This window comes from Squalius cephalus, assembly GCF_949319135.1.
Source record: "Squalius cephalus genome assembly, chromosome: 11".
In the NCBI taxonomy this organism is placed as follows: Eukaryota; Metazoa; Chordata; class Actinopteri; order Cypriniformes; family Leuciscidae; genus Squalius; species Squalius cephalus.
In genome coordinates this window covers 29,218,596-29,241,884 of record NC_137132.1, presented here as the reverse complement: position 1 = coordinate 29,241,884, position 23,289 = coordinate 29,218,596, and the positions used below count along the sequence as shown (strand labels likewise).

General features: G+C 43.5%; 1 protein-coding gene across 1 annotated transcript; it reads left to right on the top strand.

Moving 5' to 3' along the window:
* Positions 1-13,414: 13,414 nt before the first annotated feature.
* On the top strand, positions 13,415-22,508 carry LOC307167852 (uncharacterized protein; the record flags this gene model as incomplete). The annotated part of the gene is made up of 4 exons (XM_079887156.1): positions 13,415-14,068; positions 15,187-15,259; positions 21,974-22,212; positions 22,257-22,508. The coding sequence occupies 4 exons, from the start codon at positions 13,415-13,417 to the stop codon at positions 22,506-22,508; spliced, it is 1,218 nt and encodes a 405-aa protein (XP_079743282.1).
* Positions 22,509-23,289: the final 781 nt, after the last annotated feature.

Sequence of the window (23,289 nt, the reverse complement as noted above, 5' to 3'; positions counted from 1 at the left end):
ACACTGGTCCAGCCGGCAAATCAGAGTAATATTGCTCTTTTCGAAAGGACAAGATTGTTACTGAAGACTATATGCTGCTTCTCAATTGGCCTACTTATAATACGCCCTAAAGTTTGTACTCCTTTTGTGAAGAAAAAGTGCATACTTTTGAGTGTGTAGCAGAAGAGTAGACCAGCGTTGGGACATACTATCATGTCATACAATTGCGTCTTTAACGGTTGCTCTCTGTCGCATCCTGTCACGCAAACTGACCTGTCAATCATCTTGTCAAAGATAAAATCCTCCACATTTCATTTCATTTCATTTCCTACTGTATCGGAGAGAAATGCAGAAGCATGTTGATCTGCAGTCACGGGTCTTTCATGCAGAGACTCTCCTCAAATTAATGCATAATCACTCTTCAGCTTCTCATTGGATTTTCTGTGCAATCAAATGTTCTCTGGAATCTAAAGCGTCCCGCCCCCTACATTATACATAGACGCTGAAGCTGCGCCTGAAATCAATTAATTCACACAGTTACTATTTCCTACATGGCGAATGACACACAGTGCACTATATCGGGGATAGGGAATGATTCAGACAGTGTAAATATGCTTTCCATTGGGGCGAATGAAGTCTGGTTTCTTGTTAGTGTCACGTGAACCGTCGAAGCACGCACACAGTCTGCTCCGGTCCAGAGACACGAGTCGGCACGTATTAGAAAATGTATCGGACCCATTTGAATTCTGCACAGAAAGCTATATTTTAAAGCGATATGGAGGAGATTAGGAGGAGAAACGATTTGAGATTAGGAGGAAACTGCGGCTTTACCGGCTCAACAGCTCTGGCTGAGCTGTGATATAAACTAAACACTATTGGCTATTTAAAGCAACACTATGGAACTTTTCCTCTTTGGTTGCCCTACAGGTTGGAAGCGGAATTGTCCATTACTGCTGTTGTAAATAATTTCGCCGCCCGCAGCCTACTGTCGCGCGCACGCTCGCTGTTTATCCAGCACCGGCTTTGGAATGAACGATGTCCACAGACAAGGTAGAGTATGTTGCATGATTTCATGAAAGTATGATGTATTGCGACATCAGAAACGAAGAAAAACTAAATAATGACTATTGTAACGCTTGACGTAAAGCAAGTCAAATTTGTTTTCTTATGTCTCATTAGAACTACAGAAACGCGACCCGATCTGGCAATCTTACATAGTGTTGTTATAGCAGATAAAGGACCGCAAAGTGGAGGCATAAGTGCCTTTCACCCTGTTACGACTTGATGAACCACTGAAACTATTTTGGAAACATTATTTTAAAGTAAAAAATGTTACATAGTGTTGCTTTAAAAAAAGGAGCTGTTCGGTATGTCCCGCCCTGTCTACCACAAACTGACTTATCATTGTACATTTGTTTGTTCTAGTTATTTACACAGATGTATTGTTTATTCTGTATGCGTAATTCAGATATGGGTGGCATGAAGAATGATTACATCAGACTTGACATTCTGTCATAACACAGATATATAGTGGTGTTTTCTTTGTCGTAGTTTTTAAATGCTCAGTCTAACTATTTGAATATCAGGTGTTGAATGAGTAACACCTGACCAGTGTCAAAGACTGAATCTTTGAACGTTCACTGATTGTATCTGCATACACATCATACTACAAAGATGGTTACTGAAGTTAGACAATTTTCTGCATGAATGCAAATAATGGTTGACATATTTCTTTTCTTCAAATGTTTAGTTGGTCATTTTGAACCCTGTTTTTTTATTTAAAGTGCCCCTATTATGTTATTTTAAAGGCTCCTAATTTGGTTTTGGAGTCTCCTACAGCAGGTTTACATGCAACAAAAGACCAAAAACATTTTCTCACATTGAACATCACCACATCTTTCAACTAGATGTACCGCATCGCGGTACAAAATATGACCGCCGCTCAGGCCTGCACTGGCTTTCCACAAAAATAAATGACGTGGAGTAATTTGGCTGTATTGCGTGTTTATGTATATACCTAAAAAAAGTAGTAGTATGTGCATGTCTGTCTGTGTGTGTGTGTGTGTGTGTGTGTATGTGTGTGTGTTTGTGTATGTGTGTGTCTGTGTGTGTGTGTGTGTGTGTGTGTCTGTGCGTGTATGTATGTGTGCGTACATGTGTGCGCGTGTGTGTTTGTGTGTGTGTGTCTGTGCATGTGGATTTGTATGTGTGTGTATGGGTGTGTGTCTGTGCGTGTGGATGTCAGTGTGTGTGCATGCTTGCGTTTGTTTGTATTCCTGCATGTGTGTGTGTGACAGTATCATCCTAAATCAGCAACCCTTCGCTCAACAGCACCATCTACAGGCCGATGAGTGTACAGTCACTAAATGTGCACATAAATGAATTTATTTTATACCCCCCCATGGATGAAATTCTACGAAACTTAGCAGAGGATACCCCCAGAGGATGTCAAGTTAATCATACACATGAAATATGGTGCAGTTCTGAACATCTCCACTGAAGATAGGGGCGATTAAAGCAGAATAATATTGCATTTTCATTTTTTATGGGAGGGGCGCAAATCACAAATGAGTGATTATGGGCTAGGTTGATGTGGGCCCTTAAGAGCAACATACCATAAAAATTTCTTCATCCTCGGTGCCACGGTTCAGGTAGTTATTTAGGAAAAACTGCATTTTTTTGGGTTTGGGGGGGCCCAGCGCGGGGGGGGGGGAGTGGCCCCCGGGGACCAAACGAAATTTTTCCGTAGAAGTCTAGTGGGGCTACATGCCCACCAAATTTCATGTTCCCCGGTGTTTCGGTGTCCCTGGTATCGTTGACGAAAAATTTACGGGGGCCCCAGCGCAGGGGGGAAGTGGCCCCCGGGGACCAAACGAAATTTTTCCGTAAAAGTCTAGTAGACCAACATACCATAAAAATTTCTTCATCCTCGGTGCCACGGTTCAGGTAGTTATTTAGGAAAAACTGCATTTTTTTGGGTTTGGGGGGGCCCAGCGCGGGGGGGGAGTGGCCCCCGGGGACCAAACGAAATTTTTCCTTAGAAGTCTAGTGGGGCTACATGCCCACCAAATTTCATGTTCCCCGGTGCTTCGGTGTCCCTGGTATCGTTGACGAAAAATTCAGTAAGGTGACGAAAAAAAAAAAAAAAAAAACTTTGACAATCCCTATATGACCGCTTTCGCTAGCTACGCTAGCGGCGGTCATAATGATTCCCAAATGGACTGGATGCACAGTCCCTCCTTTTCGCAAGCTACTGTACTCTGCTCTGATTGGTCAGATGGCCCAGCCTGTTGTGATTGGTCTACCACGTACAGCGCATCTGTCTCTATCTCCAGTCAGAAAAAAAAAAAAAACTATTTTAAAACTATTTTTATCTGAAGTTTATGCATATCTGGTGTTTTATGTGATGTGTAGCAGATGTCGTGCTCATATATTCTTGTGACAGCTGAGAAGTCAGTGTACAAAACACAGCACAGAGATTTATACACATCCACAGAGAAACTGGACATTCACTTTTCAGGTAATAAACTTCTGTTTTTCATTGAATTTCTTTCTTTTTTTTTACCACCAACAATAATCAACCGCATAATTGTGTTTATCTGTCCGAGGGTTTTGGGGCAAGTGTAATTGTTTAGAGATACTGAATTAAAAGAGACTGTATATCATTTAATAATGAAGTGCTCTGGTTATTTGATTGTAAACAAAGAATTTTTAGAATTCTAAACTGGATCGTTCAAACTGGATGCATTAAAGAATATTCAAATCTTACTTATTCTGGGTTAACTCACTGGTTCTTTTACATTTCTCTTTTCCAGTAAATCACAGTTGCAGGATATATTGCTGAAGACAAACAGACAAGGAGATGAACAACTACACAGTGAACTTCACCACACCTGAAGCATCTACAAACTCCAAGACTGAAGTACAAACCTCTCAGATATAGAGTGATCTGCTGCACTGCAGCCTGGATAACTATTCTTGGCTCCTGCTTCTGTTCCTTATTTATTGACTTAACAATAAATTGACAATTACATACACATTTTTTCTCGCTGCAGTTCCTCCTCTTCCTCTGCATCCAGTTGTTTTGTCTTGTGGCTGTTCTCAGAGCTCTGAAGCAGTCAGGACCATGAGAGAGAAGAAGAGAGAGAGAGGAGGAAAACCACATGAAGAGAAGAGCGTTTCAAATCATTCTAATAACTACTGTGAGCATGACTATCATATATGTCCCATTTGCTACAACAGGATTCATTACCATTCTAACAAACCACTATATTCATGAACTTTGGAACACAGGTTTGATCTGTTATATACTGGCTGGTTTTGTTCAGCCTGTTCTTTATCTGCACCGCACTGGGAAACTCTCCTGCTCTTGTGCACCATGAAATGGTGATTTATGATTCAATTGTTATTTAATAATTTTAAATAATTGATAAATTAATTGACTGTTAAAATTAATAATTTTATGCTAAATGTAGTTATTTTTTATTTTATTATACGTGATCTGCGCTCTCTGCCTGGGACGAGACCACACAGCCCTCGCTCTGTCTTCGGGGGGCTGCGTGCATTGCGAAGAACTGCCGATGTCGACCCTGCAGACTCGACTCGCCTTGTTCGACGCTGAAGCTGTCAGTCCGCCTGTCTCTGCTGGGCCACGCAAGAAGAAGCGCCGCTCACAGAGGCCACCGGAGCCCGATGTGCCAGCCAAGTGCTCGCCGGAACCCCTCCTGCGAGCCTCGCTCTCTCCTTCCCCGCCCCCCTTTCCCGACGCGCAGCTGCCGGCTCCCTCCCTCACTGCCGTCGCCTCAGGGGATGAAGCGGACGAAGATGCCATTGGTGACAGCTGTTCCCTCCTGGCCTCGGACAGTGAAGAGTGGTCCGGATCACACCGCTCCGCCTCCTCTTCGACCCAGGAGTCTGGACGGGCCCGCGCCAGCGTGGACGCAGAACTTCTCCACCTCCTCACCAAGGCTGTCGATCACCTAGGCCTCGAGTGGTCCCCACCGAAGGCGCCCGCGCCTAACAGGCTCGACGGGTGCTTCCTACCTAGCCGCCGCCAAGCGCCTGCCTCTAGGTCAGCACCCTTCCTGCCTGAGCTTCACGCCGAGCTCTCAAAGTCTTGGAACGCTCCTTTCTCCGTGAGATTCCACTCTCCAGTCTCCTCGACTCTCTCTCAGGTAGACGGAGCCGCCGAGAAGGGATACAACCAGATTCCCCCAGTGGAAGAGGCGGTCGCAGCGCACCTTTGCCCGCCATCCGCTAGATGGCGCTCAAAGTCTGCCCTCCCGTCCAAGGCCTGCAGGACCACATCAGCTCTCGTCGGTCGCGCCTTCGCCACCGCCGGACAGGCTGCTTCCGACCTGCATTCAATTGCAGGTCTACAGATCCTCCAGGCCGATCTCCTCCGCGAAATGGACAAGAAAGGTCCGGACCAGACTGTCTTAACGGATTTACGCAGCGCGACGGACCTCTCCCTTCGCTCTACTAAGTCAGCGGCCCAGGCCATTGGGAGATGCATGGCCTCGCTCACCGTCACCGAGAGACATCTTTGGTTGACGCTTGCTGACATGGGTGAATCTGAGCGATCCGTGTTCCTCAACGCCCCGCTCTCCCCCACCGGCCTCTTCGGCCCAGCCGTAAGCGGGATTGTGGATCGCTTTTTGGAGGTGCAGAAGACATCGCAGGCCATGAATCTCTTCCTGCCCCGCCGCTCGAGCTCAGCTGCAGGCCGCTCTCAAGCCCAGCCTCCTGCACGTAGCTCTACACAGCGCTCATCTCAGCCTCCGTCTTCGCAGCGACGACAGGGCGGCGCTCATCCAGCCGTCACAGACCGCCTCCCTCCCGGGGACCTCGGCCTAAGATCGCGCTGAAGCCTGAGCCCGCAAAGTCCTCCTAGCAACCGCGAGGAGGAAAAGATGGTCGAGTCCCGCCGCGGCCGGACCGCCATCAAAACGCCCAGCTCTGTCAGTCCCCTTAGAAAAGGCTACTGCAGTAGCGTACACCGCAGCCAACGAGTAAGTTACACAACTCGCTCGCCTGCACACAAACGCCGTTTTCACGGCGACCCAGAGAAATCTCAAATAGAGTATAATGTCTGGTTATCCGGCTCACGCCGATGTTGTTCTGAGTGTAGAAGATGTGCCAACGTCCCAGTGCTCACCCCTACACTCAAGCATGATCTCCCCTGTGTCTCTCACAGAGCTCACTCTCATAAAGCGGGCACGCGCCGCTCGAGTGTTAAACGTAGGAAATGTGCCCACGATTCAGTGCCCACATCTACCCACTGCCAGCTCTGTTACACAGTTATCCCAGGGGTCAGATCCCTTAAAGCTCCCAAACACTGGCCGTGTTGTGAACGTAAGCCCTGTGCCCGCTCACGAGCGCTCACACTTACTGATAAACACTTTACCCCCGACGCCGCTCTCGCGTCACGGGTTTCTCGCCACAAAATGTTCTCCGTCCAAAGCGACCGAGTCATTGAGTGCTGTCCGGCCAGTCACCGCTATCAGCGAGCCTCTGCATTCGAGCACCGAAAGCGCGCTGTGCAAGGGGGCGATAGAACCGGTGCATCCTTCTCTGAGCGAGTCAGGCTTTTACAGCCGTTATTTTCTCGTGCCCAAGAAGGACGGAGCTCTCAGACCTATCTTAGATCTGAGATATTTGAACAAAGCTCTCATGAGATGACCGTTCAAAATGTTCACAACCAGACAAATCCTCGCGCAAATTCGCCCGAGGGACTGGTTTATTTCTCTCGATCTGAAAGACGCATACTTTCAGATTCAGATTACAGATTAAGATTATGCCTGTCGTTAGCACCCCGTACATTCACGAAGTGCATGGACGCGGCCCTCGCTCCCCTGAGAAGACAGGGTATGCGAATTTTGAACTATTTGGACGACTGGCTGATACTAGCGCAGTCAGAGATAGAGCTCATGATCCAGAAGGGCAGTCGGGTTCCTCTGAAAACGTTTCAGAAAATGTTGGGCCACATGGCCTCAGCTGCAGCTGTGCTCCAGCTGGGCTTACTGCACATGCGCCCGCTACAACGCTGGCTGAAAGCGCGAGTGCCTCACCGAGCCTGGACTGCCGGCGGCTCGCGAATCAGTGTGAATCAGGGCTGCGTTTCAGCCCTGCAGCCCTGGCTAGCGGCCGAATGGTACCAGTTCGGAGTGACAATGGGAGTCATCTCACACCGGAAAATGATCTCGACAGACGCCTCCAACCTAGGTTGGGGGGCTCTTTTCGAGGGCAGACCGGTCTATGGCCTCTGGTCAGACCGGGAGAAACACCTTCACATAAACTGTCTACAGATGATGGCGGTCGAGAATGCGTTGAAGCACTTCCTCCCATACCTGCGGGGCCACCATGTACTAGTCCGCACGGACAATATGTCAGTGGTGTCCTACGTAAACCGTCAGGGCTGTGTCAGATCCAAAATTCTCTGCGCCCTGGTCGAGAATGCGTTGAAGCACTTCCTCCCATACCTGCGGGGCCACCATGTACTAGTCCGCACGGACAATATGTCAGTGGTGTCCTACGTAAACCGTCAGGGCTGTGTCAGATCCAAAATTCTCTGCCTTGTCTGTGCTCCTTATAGCCCCGAGTTGGGAGAACCAAACGTGGTTCCCGGAGATAATGCGGCTGGCAGACTCACCCCCATAGCCGATCCCGGTGAGAAGAGACCTCCTCTCTCAAGCCCGCGGTTCGATCTGGCATCCTCATCCAGAGCGCTGGTCTCTGCATGCATGGATAATCAACAGATACCCATTGTCTTGCCAAAAGGGGTCGTGAACACGATCACGCAGTCTAGAGCTCCCTCTACGAGACGGCTCTACGTGTCTAAATGGTCTGTGTTTAATAAATGGTGCACCGTCAAAAATTTAGACCCACAAACTTGTGGGGTTTCGTGGGTGCTTTGCTTCCTTCAAGAGCTGCTGGACATGGGTAGGTCCCCCTCCACGCTCAAAGTGTATGTTGCGGCCATTGCAGCGTTCGCTGAATCGACGCACGGCCGCGCAATAGGAAGGAACGAGTTCATCATCCGCTTCCTCAGAGGAGCCAGGAGGATGAATCCCCCGCGGCCCCCATCGGTTCCTATTTGGGATCTTTCTCTGATCCTGGAGGCCCTGAAAGCTCATCCCTTTGAACCTCTAAAAACTGTGGATCTGAAATACCTCACGCTCAAAATCGTTTTTCTGATAGCCCTGTCATCAGTCAAACGCGTGGGTGACTTACACGCGTTATCAGTTAACGCCGCGTGTCTCGAGTTCGGACCTAATGACTCTAAAGTCATTCTCAACCCGAGGCATGGTTATGTCCCCAAAGTGATTGGCACTCCTTTCAGAGCGCAGGTCATTTCTCTCTCAGCCTTGCCGGCATCCGGCAGTGAGGTCGATAGTAACCTCCTCTGCCCTGTCAGAGCACTGAGAATCTACATCACGCGCTCCGCCGTTGTCAGGCGCTCAGAGCAGCTCTTCGTTTTGTTTGGTGGGCGCACCAAGGGTCTCACCGCCTCGAAACACAGTCTGTCCAGATGGATAGTGGACGCTATTGCGGCAGCTTATGCGTCTAAGGACCTGCAGTGCCCTTTGGGCATCAGGGCTCATTCCACCAGAGGCATGGCCTCGTCGTGGGCTTGGTCCAGCGGGATTTCTATTCATGACATTTGTATGGCGGCAGGCTGGGCCTCCCCCTCTACAGAGCTCGATCTAGCTCTCCTGGTTGAGCTGCACTATAAGGGGTCGTTTAACCCTCTGGGGTCTGGGGTGTTTTTGGGGTCCTTGAGATGTTCTGACATGCCCTGACATTTGTGCTTTTTTCAGTTGCTTATAAACATATTAATGGCAAAAAAAAAATTACACACTATTTAGCACAAACAGGGCTACCATAATATGTGAGCAACAAGAATGTACATGTCTGCATTTTTGAGAGAATAATGTTTATGCGTGGTTATTGAAAAAACTAAAAACTAAAGTTTCTGAAATAAGGCCACAAAACACATACTAAATATGTGGCAATAAGACTTTTGACTAATGGATTTCATCGCCTAGTGTTTTTTCTTCAAAATGATATGAAAATCATCCTGCCTAATCATCCACAAAAAAACGATACATTGATTTTAGTTTTGTGAAACACTTTTAGTTTGGAAAGCCAATATGCGGATGGGGCGTAAACGCTCCAACAGCATCATGCATATGTAGTAGTTCACACCTGGTGAGACTACGTCCCTGCATACTTAATGAGCCATTCATTCAGGTGACGTGTCACCTATAGCTAACTTAAATATACAAGCTTCATAAAAATGATCATTCTAGGAGAAAATTTCAGATGGCATTTAGAGGCTTTTGCATCTGAACTCTTCAAATATACACACACACATATATATATGCATGCACATACATACTTTATAATCTTTTCAAAACTAGTCAACGTCTTTCAAAACTAAAGTATACATTTTATCATACGTATTTCAAAGTAAAGGATTCATTAGTTAGTTGATAACTTTATTTTTGACAAAACACATACAGTATATATTCCTCATCTCAGTATAGCAATAGAGTTTGCTAAAAGCTGTTCATTCAATACAGCAGTATTTGAAAATCGATCATATTTTGTAAAATTACATTTATATTTGCATTTATGTCAAAACCTAGACACTTTTAAACATCAAAAGGACATTTATTAATATGTATTCGTGTCAAAATGACAAATAAACAGATTTTCCTATTCAATTTTGCATGGAAACGCTTCCAAGACGCTTGCGTGTCGCGTGAAAAATAGGCGTCGGTTCTATTTCTAGAATGCACGCGTTTTCCACGCGGCTCGTGCCACGCCTGAGACGCGCGTCTCACACAGGCAGTGTGCAAACTCTAAACTGTTAACATGGGAGCCGAAATAAAAACGGACACGCCACGCAGCTGAGACGCTTACGCCACGCATCCAGTGTTTCACCGGCCTTATCCAGCGGATGTGGGCGTTTCACAGGTTTGTATGGATCGCCTCACATTTGCGTTTGAATAGCGCGGTCTCCGTAGGCGGAGTCACATTAAAACTTAATTAGCTGAGATGAGAACGACTGACATCTCTCTCTTTACATACATATTATATAAACTGTGAATATTTGTTTTTTATAAAAATTACTTCATTTGAAAGAAGATAATTCAAGCTTCATGCCTGTGTGACTGTATGCCTGTTTGACTGAGTATTCGCTGAGTTACAGTTCATTTTCGGACGCGTTTCAGAATTGACTTCACTGACGGAGAGTAGGCAGAACTCGCATCATGTTTATTTTTCTTTATTTGGCGAAAAGCACAACACTTTGTTTTTATTATGAGCATACACAAAAAAAATACACACTAAACAGGATCGATTGATGTATAACACAAGCATATAAGATAAAAATTAATATTTTATTTTTATTTTTTTTTTGCACTCATACGAAAAAAAACGAGCCTATCGCGCCGGCGCGATAGCCGACCTCAGGGGGTTAAGTTCAGTACAGCGGCTGCGCCGCTCTGCACCCCCTACTGTGTGCTTATGAACATGTGCTGGCCCACTCTGTTGGCCGCCTGATTCCCACTTATCTGTGTTGCCCGGGCTTCCCCTGGGACTCATGTAGTGGTTGCTAGGTGCGCACGGCGTTGACAAGGGGTTCCCGTAGCGTAAGCAACTTACGCAATACGAGATAACCTCTCGTAAGAGAATGTACTCGGTTACCTAATGTAACCTCGGTTCTCTCTAGAAGAGGGAACGAGTATTGCGTAACCCGTCGTGCTCGCGCCACAAGCTCATTTTGCTTCAGTCGACGAAAACCAGGTTAGCAGCCTCCGAGCCCTTCCTTTTATACGCTAAGCCACTCCCATTCTGGCGGGCTATGACGCGTGAGGGCGCGCGCGTGACGTCATGCCAGGCTCAGTGGTAGGCTGCTGCAGTTGCAGCAGAGCAGCCAATGAGCGCGCTAGATAGCCTGCTCTAGGTCTGCTTGCTGCTGCACTGCGTTGACAATCAATAAAAAATTAAGGATAATTTTTTGGCTTCATATCTCGAGAAAAGATGACTTTACCCATAGTGTAAGTAACTTACGCAATACTCATTCCCTCTTCTAGAGAGAACCGAGGTTACATTAGGCAACCGAGTACGATTTATTCCCTCTCTAACTTTTAAATTCTCGGTCTAAGTATTTGCATTTAAGGTGTTGAATAAGTGGCACCTGTGTTGTTTAGTGTCAGATAAATGAATATGATTTGGGAGGACTGAACAAAAATTGTTCCAGTGATAATTTCCTTTTTACAGATTTGAGTGATTGTTGATTTGAACACACTAGCAAAATGTATACACTGAATGTGCGATAAGTCACTGCTTAAAAAGGTCTGCCAAAAGTTTGAAAATAAAATGCAAAGTAAAACAATAATCCAGTTGCTGTCAGACATTAAAGGAACACTCCACCGTTTTTTGAAATAAGGCTTATTCACCTTCTTTCCTACATTTAGATAGGTGGGCAAATGCATTTTTGTCTCAGTGCATGCATTGTTTTAGTGTGACAGGGTCGGCGCTAGCTTAGCTTAGCACAATGAATGGAATCCTTTGTTGCCAGCTAGCATGTCCTGAGTAAAAGTGATAAAAAACAAACAAACATCTAATTACTTCTTGTGGCCTGCGTATTCACAACGAGTACAAATAGCGATGCAGATTAACACTAGGCGATTTCCTAGGCAGATATTGACTTGGGAATATATTAGGGGGAAGCACAGGCGAAGCACTGCTACTTGGGCGTAGAGATATCACGCAACACATGAAATCCCACGACTTGTGAATACAGGTATAGTATGGTTCGATCTATACATGCGTCATGTTTAAAATAATCACTTACTCTGTGGACAGCTGTCCATTTGGTCCATTCGGCATGGGGCGTTTTTTCCAGTTCACTTTATCACACAGGGGAAAAAAATCGAGTACTGCAGGATGGATCAACGCCATGAAATCCTCGGTAGCTGTGACTCAACTGCGGGCACACTCATCTTGATCTGACGCGTTGAGCCTGGTCATTGATGGCAGTAACTTGTCCCACTCGCCACAGCACAGACACTCTATTTCAGTCGGCATAGATTGGCATATTCCCCCACATTCACACCACCAGTTCGTGTTGGCTCTCATCCTCATGTCCTCAGGCTGTTGAGCGATCGCAACCTCCTCCTCCTGTCGTTATATTTCCAAAGCACGCAGCTCATCTTCTGAAAACTCTGGTTCATAGAGGTATGGTTCTGGATCTTGACTGTCTGAGAAGTCACCCTCTTCGTCTCTCACAAAATCAGCCATGTTCATCGCCATTCATGTACTGTAGGAAAAATAGGCAGCTTCTATTCACGCCGGAATGTTGACGGAAGTCGTGGGATTTCATGTGTTGCGTGATATCTCTGCGCCCAAGTAGCAGTGCTTCGCCTGTGCTTCCCCCTAATATAGTCCCAAGTCAATATCTGGCTAGGAAATTGTCTAGTGTTAATCTACATCGCTATTTGTACTTGTTGTGAATATGCAGGCCCCAAGAAGTAATTAGGTGTTTGTTTGTTTGTTTTTTATCACTTTTACTCAGGACATGCTAGCTGGCAACAAAGGATTCCATTCATTATGCTAAGCTAAACTAGCGCCGACCCTGTCAAACTAAAACAATGCATGCACTGAGACAAAAATGCATTTGCCCACCTATCTAAATGTAGGAAAGAAGGTGAATAAGCCCTATTTCAAAAAACGGTGGAGTGTTCCTTTAAGGAGTTAAATATTGTGTAAAATGTCAAGTCAAGTCAGTGACATTTAATGGAATTAAAACACAAGTCTGCAAAATAAAATTTGACAAAAAGTGTCTGCATTTGCTGTTGAAATTAAAATCAAAAAGACGATCTGTCTTTTTGATTATAAATGTTATCTTTTGCATACCTGGTGTTTTATGTGACGTGCAGCAGATGAACTCATACACGCATATTTGGCATCTGAAGTCAGTCTACAAAACACAGCACAGAGATTTATACACATCCAGAGAGACCAGACATTCATTCTTCAGGTGATAAACTCACATTTTTGAGTCAATTACATGTTTTTACAATTAATAAGCAGAAACATTTCTACTGTGTTGATTCGGTTTTGTTGTAGGGAAAGTTTAATAAGTATTTCACTGAAAAGAAATCATTTATTTAAAATTCATTCAAATGAAACAAGAAAAGTAAGTGGTAAGAATAGAAAGAGGTTAGTTTTTGTAGGGTATAAATAGCTACCATTTTTTGGCAGATTTAACAATGATGTGCTCTGGTTCTTTGAGTTTAAATTGGAAATTTGTAGACTTACAGATTGGTAGTGAACTTAATTTGCACATCTCTCTTCCCATAAATCATAGTTACATTATTATGTTTTGTCGGCTGCTGAACTGAGGAAGACGAACACAGAGGAGATGAATAACTTTAGAGTGAACTTCACCACAACTGAAACATCTACAAACTGCACAACTCAGTCTTTTGAGTTAATGGACAGTCTGGACATCTGTGGATACACCATTGCTTTGTTGTTTGGTCTTCCAACACACTCCTATATTATATGGCTCATCATCACAGCAACAGAACGTGGAGTCGCATCAGAGTTCTTCAACCTCAATCTCTCTGTTTGTGAGCTTAGTAACTGTCTGAATGGTTTGATCAGTGCACTGTCATTTTGTTTTTTTAGTCTCTCAACATTACAATCCTTTTTAGTAGGTTTTGTCATCACTGGCCGTCCTCTGTTTCAGTGTCTGATCTGTGTTGAGCGTTACCTTGCAGTGGTTCATCCTGTAACCTTTCTGAAGTACAAACCTCTCAGATATAGAATGATCTGCTGCACTGCGGCCTGGATAGCTATTTTTGGCTCCTGTTTTCTGTGCCTGTTATTTTCTTACAACTTAGAACTTAGAACATTGTTCTTGTCGGGGCAGTTCTTCATCTTCTTCTCCATCCAGTTGTTTTGTGTTGTGACTGTTCTCAGAGCTCTGAAGCAGTCAGGACCAGGAGAGAGAAGGAGAGAGAAGGAAAACTGCATGAAGAGAAAAGCATTTAATCTCATTCTAATAACTACTGTAAGCATGACTATTATGCATGTCCCATATGTAGTCATAGGAGTTGTTACCATTCTGAAGAAACTGATTATTAAGGCACTTTGGTCCATTGGTTTGATTTGTTATGTTCTGTCTGGTTTTGTTCAGCCTGTTCTTTATCTGCACCGGGCTGTAAAACTCCCTCTTTCTTCGAAATAATAGAGTGTTTGATTCTACCAGAATGGGCAAGTTAAAGCAGCTTAATGATGCCTCCAAATATTTATTTAGCTGTGTCCAAGAATTAACACAGCTTTTTGTGTTTTAAATGTAACATGCTAAGTGTGTAATACATTGTGATTCCTCTGTAAACACTTTAGTCTCGCATTAAGTTGTTTTTAAATATACAGTACATTTTTGTGGAACATATGCTATGTAGGCTATCCAATATTTTCAACATGTTGATACTTTTTATTTTTATTCATGGATTTTTTTTTTTTTTAAACAGCAGTGTGTTGGAGTAGGCAGGGATTGATTGGGGATGGTATAAAAATTATTTTGAACAAGTATGTTTAGTTAAAATAAAAGCATTTAGGCTATTGTAAAAAAGAAAATAAATTAACTGACGTCCATGTTTTAGTGTTACAAACTAGACTAAACTCTTACAAATTCAGAACATCTTCAAATTCTGTTAAACGAAAATTAGAGACACGAAGTTGTAGACTTTTAAGGAAACAATTCTAATCGTGTGTATGGAACTTTTAAGTCAGCGAAAGGACATTAAAATTGAAATCAGACACGCGGTGCATTCATTTGAATGTGATTTTTTGTGAATTTACTGGAAGAGAAAGCGGGCAGCGGAGTGAGATGAATCGTGCGAGAGTTGTGTGTTGTTTTCACTTGAATGTATATGAACCCAATTTCTACTGAATATAGATCCATATTTTGTATACATTTTATATTTAGATCATGGTTACATTACCACATTGTGTGAGCTGCTGAACTGATAAGAATAAGTCAGAGGAGATGAATAACTTTACAGTGAACTTCACCACATCTACAAACTCCACAACTCATTACACTGGGCTAATGGACAGTCTGGAAATCTGTACAGTATCAGTTTGTTTTTTAGCCTTATAATGTTATATGGCTCATCGTCACAGGAACAGAAAGTGGAGTTGCATCAGAGTTCTTCATCCTCAATCTCTCTGTTTGTGAGCTTTAACTGTCTGAATGGTCTGAACTGTCTTTAACTGTCTTTATACCCTCAGTTTGGTTTGCAAGTCTCAGAACATTATAAACTTTTTTTTTTTTAATAGGACTTACCATCACTGGCCGTCCTCTGTTTTAGTGTCTGATCTGTGTTGAGCGTTACAGTGGTTCATCCTGTAACCTTTCTGAAGTACAAACCTCTCATATATAGAGTGATCTGCTGCACTGCAGCCTGGGTAATTAATTTTGGCTCTTGTGACTTTTTTTGAGCTTCAATCTGTTGGTTGCAATCCACTGCCATTATCAAGCTTGGAAGAGCCAGGATATTTATTAATATAACTCTGATTGTATTCGTCTGAAAAAAGAATAATGTCATATACACCTAGGATGGCTTGAGGGCGAGTAAATCATGGGGTATATTTCATTTCAAAGTGAAATACTCTTTTTTTTTTTTCTTTTTTTTTAAAGGATGCCTTTAAACTTTAAAATATTAAAACAAGTGAAAATTATGTTATAATTCAATCTCTATTAAAGAGGACCTATTATGCTTTTTTTACATTTTCAACTCAGTGTAATGTTGCTGTTTGAGTATGAAAAAGGTCTGCAAAGTTACAAAGCACCAAGTCACTCCAAAGAGAGTTATTCTGTATATCAATAAAACCATTTCTGAACATCATCATTCGAACATTCTGAACATTCTGAGCATCGATTGTAGTCTTGAGGTTTTTTTCTGGGAACGTCACGTCACAATATCCCTTATTTAAATAATTCCTGCCTAAGACGTGTGCAAAATAATGGGTCAGGGTCTGGTTGAGTTAGTAGTGTGTTGAAACTCGTGGTTATGGCAAGGTGTTACGAACCGTACACTGTTTTTCTTCTTGTGTATGTTCTTTTGTTTTTCTGTTGTTTGTCATTTTTAGCACTTCTAGGTACCGCCTACTTTCGGAACGCTATTGGTGGATGTGCCTGTCAATCATCGTTGGTCGACTGTGACGTCGCGGGATCTCTGCCAGACACCATTGGCTCCGACGCATTTAAAACGGAAGCGGTAGCTGGAAGAGTTGGCGGCTGTTTTGACCAAGCGGGAAGGAAGTCGACCGGAAGTTGAAGTCGGCCGGGTGCCGCCATCTTGAGCGGAACTTCACTTGCGTTAGCAATCCCATTGACTTCCATTCATTTTGGCGTCACTTTGACAGCGAATAACTTTACATCTGAGGCGTTTGAAGACTCCATTTGTCCATTTTTTATTTCTAAAGAAACACGACAATGTATAAAATGCTCCATTACCTTGTAGCTTATGTTATGGCCCCGTAGAAGCAGTTTTTGTAAAAGTAGGCTAACGATTGCGTCATAACCAAGCGACTCTTTGTCGCACATTAGAGAGATTACCGTATGGACAGGAGGAAAAGCTCGCTGGCAATCGGGGGGACGTAGAGGCAAAATGACAATATAATTAATCAGAATACCTAGCAAAAGTTGATCCTGCTCCATGCTCATGGACAATTCCTACTCACACTCTCCGTCTCTGCAAGATTCGGAAGGGAATGATTCAGATTTCTCTTGGCACAGTTACTAGAAGACAGACGGGTTGCTCACGTGGTCCGTGTAACGCTTTGCTCGGTTTGAGTCTGCGCGTCAGGAAAGGAAGTGCTAAGAAATCGCTAAAAATGGGCTTCACTTGTCTCAATTGAGTTCCAATGGGGTCGCTGTGTCCATTTCTTTTACTGTCTATGGTTTTGACTTGGCGTGTCACTGTTTGTGTTGTTTGTCTGTGTTATGCTACTACTTTAAACGCTTACGAGATTTCCATGAGAGTTGATGGAATGAGCTGTGTAATGGTTGTCATTAGTGACATTTGTGTTCTTGTTGAACGAGTGCCTTTGACACTTCTAGCTGCTGAAACTCCACTTAAACTAACTGCTGTCTTTCAGACAACGGAGACGTGGAACAAGCTTAGTAAGTCACGTGACATACATACCTTGCACGTAGGAGTTTCTATGTATTAGATACACTAGTTTAGTGAAGTGCGCTAAATATGTACTTTCGTGTTTATTAGTTAGAGTAAGTTCAGGGCGCATTTGCGCTGAAGACTTTTCTTTTCATATTTTTGTTTTCTTATTTAGAGGACCGGGAGGAGACAGTTGGGGTTCTTTTTGTTATATTTATTTCTTTGATTTGTTAGCGCTACTTTCAGTTCCCTCTCTCGTTTGTCTTGGTTATATATATTTCTTATTGTTAATTATTAAATGTTTTCTTAATTGTTTGTAAATGTTTATGGTCTTGGGAGCAATAAATCTTTTGCGGTGATAATTTGATGGTCTTGTGTTTCTCTTGCCACACACTTAAGCCTTTTCTATTGGTCATCTCAATGTTACTTCTTTTAAAACTCCTAGACAATAACTTTCCACCAAAGGTCGTAACATAAGGAGAGTGACATTTTCGAAACCCAATCGGTTGACCAATCACAACACAACACAAACTGGTCCAGCCGGCAAATCAGAGTACATTGCTCTTTTCGGAAGGAGGGTTTCTTATTTAGACAGGACCTAAACAGAGCGTTACTGAAGACTAGCTGCTTCTCAATTGGCCTACTTATAATACGCCCTAAAAGAATGTCTTTTTGTGAAGAAAAAGTACATACTTTTGAGTGTGTAGCAGAAGAGTAGACCAGCGTTGGGACATACTATCACATCATACAATTATATCTTTAACGGTTGCTCTCTGTCGCATCCTGTCACGCAAACTGACCTGTCAATCATCTTGTCAAAGATAAAATCCTCCACATTTCATTTCATTTCATTTTCTACTGTATCGGAGAGAAATGCAGAAGCATGTTGATCTGCAGTCACGGGTCTTTTCATTCTCCTCAAATTAATGCATAATCACTCTTCAGCTTCTCATTGGATTTTCTGTAGCCTAGAAATCTAGACGCACCCTAGTGGCAGCAAAATGTATTTTGCAGCCAGGGTAGTCTAGCAACTCTCCATTGACTTTCGAGCTGCAAAAACCTAAATTAGGTCAGGTCAATCACATCGTGTATAGAGTAGGTGGGGGCGGGCTTAACATAATGACGACAGAGTTGCGACGGTTCCCTGCTACTTGAAAACAAAGAATGGCGGCTGCTGGCGAACATCTTTCGAATCGGCTTTGGCCGCGACTCTGGAGGACTTGGAGTTAGGTTTTTTCTTTGAGAAAAGAGCATAGAATGGCACTTAAGTCATTCTTAAAAAAAAGATGTATTCGTAGTTTTGCCGGTCAGATATGGCAAAAGTTGAATCTATCAACTTGCTCCGCTGTTGGGAAAACGCTCTGGTTGGTTGAAGCGAAGGAAATTTGAAAGACAGCCGTTTATCCCGCCCCTCGGATTGAGCCGTGTCTATGGTGAGTTACCAGACCCAACATCTTGATGTAGGTCTGGCTTGCCAGGCTAGATTTTCTGTGCAATCAAATGTTCTCTAGAATCTAAAGCGTCCCGCCCCCTACATTATACATAGACGCTGAAGCTGCGGCTGAAATCAATTAATTCACACAGTTACTATTTTCTACACGGCGAATGACACACAGTGCACTATATAGGTGATAGGGAATGATTCAGTGTAAATAAATATATTAATAATATTGTTATTAATATAATTATTAGCATTGTGTAACAGGTGTTTAAAGAATTTAACAATTAATTAATTAAATGAATTGCTGTTGGTGCAAATAGATTTATCAGAAGATTTTAAAATTCGTAAAGGAGGTAGCGGGTTGTGATGAGAAACAATAGACAACACAAGTTAAATGCAAACTGGTATGTAATTAGATTTCCAGTGAAAATTATAAACAGTAATTACAATATCAGGCAATAATACAAATCTCAAGCATGAAAATCTCCCCTTTAGAGTGCACTCTTCTTTTACCCCCCAAAAAAAGTAATGAAATGTACAGACCGGTAAATGCAATGACAAAATGAAATAAAATAAAATAAACAAAAAAATAATGAATAAAGGAGTGGTGTCTTTTTTTTCACAACACTTTTCTCAAAATATCACATATCAATTTCAATCAAATTTATGGCTATGGGTAAGTTAACCATACACCATCAAGAGTGTTCAATGCTCTTCAAAGCACGGATCAGTTTCCTGTCCCTGTATTTGTCAATCTCGAAAGGGTACTTAATAGTCTCTAATAGGAATTGCTTTGCTTAAAGCAAGACTGGAGAATGAAAGAAAGGATATTGTCCTCTTCTTTATGAATTGTTGTCCTCTCTTCTCTGTAGCAGATTCGGGTGGCTCGCCATCAAACGTGAAATTTCACAGGATATCGCAGATCATCACAATCCGTAGAACCAAGGAAAAAAAATAGAAATACAAGAAAGAAGAAAAAAAAAAAAAAAAGAAAGAGAGGGAAAAAAAAAAACATGGCCTCTAGAACAAGCCTATTCGTCTTTCTCACACAGGCGCATGTGACCTAATGGCGCCAGTGAACTGAAATGGAGGAATAACCACGCGGTTCACTATGACCACATTTATACTCATTTAGAATGAACTAGTCAAATTAACCAATAGAACATAGCAATATTAATTTATCACAAGAAATTTTAATCCTATATTAATCACTTACCCCTATATTAATCGTCTTTTGCTTTCACCCAAGCGCGTCTCACAGGCACGCGTCGGCCAGCAATGGCGTCGGTGAACGAGGAATACCCACGCGATTCACTATAAGCCTGGAGTGAAATGTGACTCAACAACATTCACTCAGCTTCTCCATACGCTGCACGGTATGAAATTAATAAAATTTAAGTTTTTCTACTGTTCATCAAACTAAATACTTTTAACTTTGATCGCAGAGATCGACTCGCGTCTTCTCTCCTCTATGCTCAGCTCTCTCTCTTTGTCGCGCAGGCGCGTCCAAACACACACACACACACACACACACACACACACACACACACACACACAGCGCGTGATGACGGAGCGCGCTCATTGGTCAATCACAAATCAAATAATAATAATTTAAAACTTCCAACTATTTTACTTAAAATCGCTTTTACACATCACCTTTCAACTTTTATTAGGGGAAAATTATATAACTAAATTGTGTAAATTAAATAATTAACTTCATTTAACCTGTGTTACAATTGTTTTTATAGAAATTTCACAAATATATTAAAGGGGGGGTGAAATGCTATTTCATGCATACTGAGTTTTTTACACTGGTAAAGAGTTGGATTCCCATGCTAAACATGGACAAAGTTTCAAAAACTAAGTTGTACGTTTGAAGGAGTATTTTTGTTCCAAAAATACTCCTTCCGGTTTGTCACAAGTTTCGGAAAGTTTTTTTCGAGTATGGCTCTGTCTTACGTAAGATAGGGCGGAATTTCCTTATATGGGTCCTAAGGGCACTTCTCCGGTAAGATCGCGGCCGCGCGCGCACTCGTAGACTAGAGCAAGAGAGTGAAAGCAGTTCGCCATCAAAGCGCCCTGCCCGGCTTTTGGGAAGTCAATGTCACCAAAGAAGTGTGTTTTTGGTTGCCAGGGCAAGACAACCCTGCACAGATTCCCAAAGAACCCAGCGTTAAGGAACCCGTGGATGGAGTTTGTTTTCCTGAGCATAAACGGAGTTGTGTAAGACTGTTGTGTAAGACTTTCGATTTGGCACATTTTCGCGTCATTCACTTAATTGCCCGACCGAAACAGCATCTGTAAGAATAAATATAAATTGAGGAGATTCAGATCATTCCGTCAGGACAACCGAACAGCATACAAGAGGCACGGCAAGAGCGCGCAAGTGTGTTTTTCTAGAATACTCTGTTCTCCTGTTATTTCAGTGCTGCATTTTAGTCAAGGTAAGCCCATCTTCGATTCTCTGCTTATTTTGTATTTTTAACCTCACATAATTCTGTATTTTAGTTAGACGCGTTGCCACATTAAACAAACAGCCGCGAGTGAAACTTACTATTATTATTGTTGCAGTCTAATTTGCACGTAAGCCTTTGCTCCTAGCACTTTCGATTTGGCACATTTTCGCGTCATTCACTTAATTGCCCGACCGAAACTGCTGTACTCACTCAAGCGGTGAAAGCATTATCTGTATATCTGTGTAATTTGCGCGCTGTCGCGGAAGCGTCAGCAGAAGCGTTCAGCTCTCGTGTTCAGCCTCTTCGTGTGAAGACCGACTCGGGTAAAGACCATCGACTCTACCTGCGCGACTCCACCGAGCAAGGACACCAGAAAGACACTTAAGTATCTCCTTTTCCCTTTTCCTTCCCTCTTTTTATCTTACTGTTCACCATAATCAACATGTGCTTTCAATACATTCCTGTTATCTCTCGACAACGCCCTTTCATCACGCGCAAAAGGCAGCGCAATACTGCCAATCTGCGTCCCATTCTCTCATCCTCACACACTCCTCTCTCTCTTTCCGTGGGTCTATGGAATTGTCAGTCAGCAGTCAATAAAGCTGACTTCATTCCAGCCTTTGCATCTCATTCCACTCTTAGTATCCTGGGCTTGACTGAGACCTGGATTCGTCCAGAAGACTCAGCAACCCCCGCTGCTCTCTCTAGCAATTTCTCCTTCTCCCACTCCCCTCGCCAGTCTGGGAGGGGTGGGGGTACAGGGCTTCTCGTTTCTAACAATTGCAAATACTCCACGCTCTCTTCTCTATGCAATAACAACTCATTTGAATATCATGCTATTACACTTACAACTCCCACTAAGATCCATATTGTAGTCATTTATCGCCCCCCAGGTCAGCTGGGTAACTTTGTAGATGAGCTGGATGTGCTGCTATCCACTTTCCCTGAGGACGGCACCCCGCTTCTAGTCTTCGGTGACTTCAACATCCATCTCGAAAAGCCGCATGCAACAGACTTCATCTCTCTCCTAGCCTCTTTCGATCTCAAACGACTCATCACTACAGGTACTCACAAATCAGGCAACCAACTGGACCTGGTTTACACACGCAACTGCACCACAGAAAACATTTTGGTGAGACCTCTCCATGTTTCAGATCATTTCCTCATTACTTTCAGTCTACAACTCTCTACCCCTGCACCACCACCCCCACCACCAGTCACTTTCAGACGAAACCTGCGCTCACTTTCCCCCTCCCATCTCTCCTCTGCCGTGTCATCTTCTCTTCCCCCACCCTCACAATTCTCATCTCTGGATGTGAATACCGCAACGGACACCTTATGCTCCACTCTAACCTCTTCTCTAGACATTATCTGCCCTCTCTCCTCCAGGCCAGCACGCGCTACTCCCTCCAACCCCTGATTGTCTGAGGTTCTTCGTGAACACCGGACCGAACTCAGGGCAGCGGAGAGGAAATGGAACAAATCAAAAGACGCATCTGACCTGAGTATGTATAAATCTCTCCTCTCTTCCTTTTCTGTGGATGTTCATGCTGCAAAATCTTCATACTTCCACAACAAGATCAACAGCTCCTCCAACACACGATCACTTTTCAAGACATTCAACTCTCTCCTCTGTCCACCTCCACCACCACCCGCCTCCTCTTTAACTGCTGACGATTTTGCGAACTTCTTCACCAACAAAACAACAGCTATCAGCAGTCAGTTCTCAGCTCCACACACACAGGAACCCAGACCGACCCCTTCCACAGCCAATATCCCTCTGTCCTCCTTTTCTTCGCTAACCGAGGAAGAAGTATCTACACTTCTCCTCTCCAGTCATCCTACCACCTGCCCTCTTGACCCCATCCCCTCACACCTTCTACAAGCCATCTCTCCCACACTTCTACCATCACTCACACACATCATCAACTCATCCCTCCATACTGGCACTTTCCCAACAGCATTCAAGCAGGCTCGGGTTACTCCACTGCTTAAAAAACCAACACTAAACACATCATTTGTAGAGAATTACAGACCCATCTCTCTCCTACCATTCATTGCGAAGACACTTGAAAGAGCTGTTTTCAACCAAGTAACATCCTTCTTGTCTCTGAACAACCAGCTAGATGTCAACCAATCTGGCTTCAAGAAAGGGCATTCAACTGAGACTGCACTACTGTCAGTCACAGAAGCCCTACGGATCGCAAAA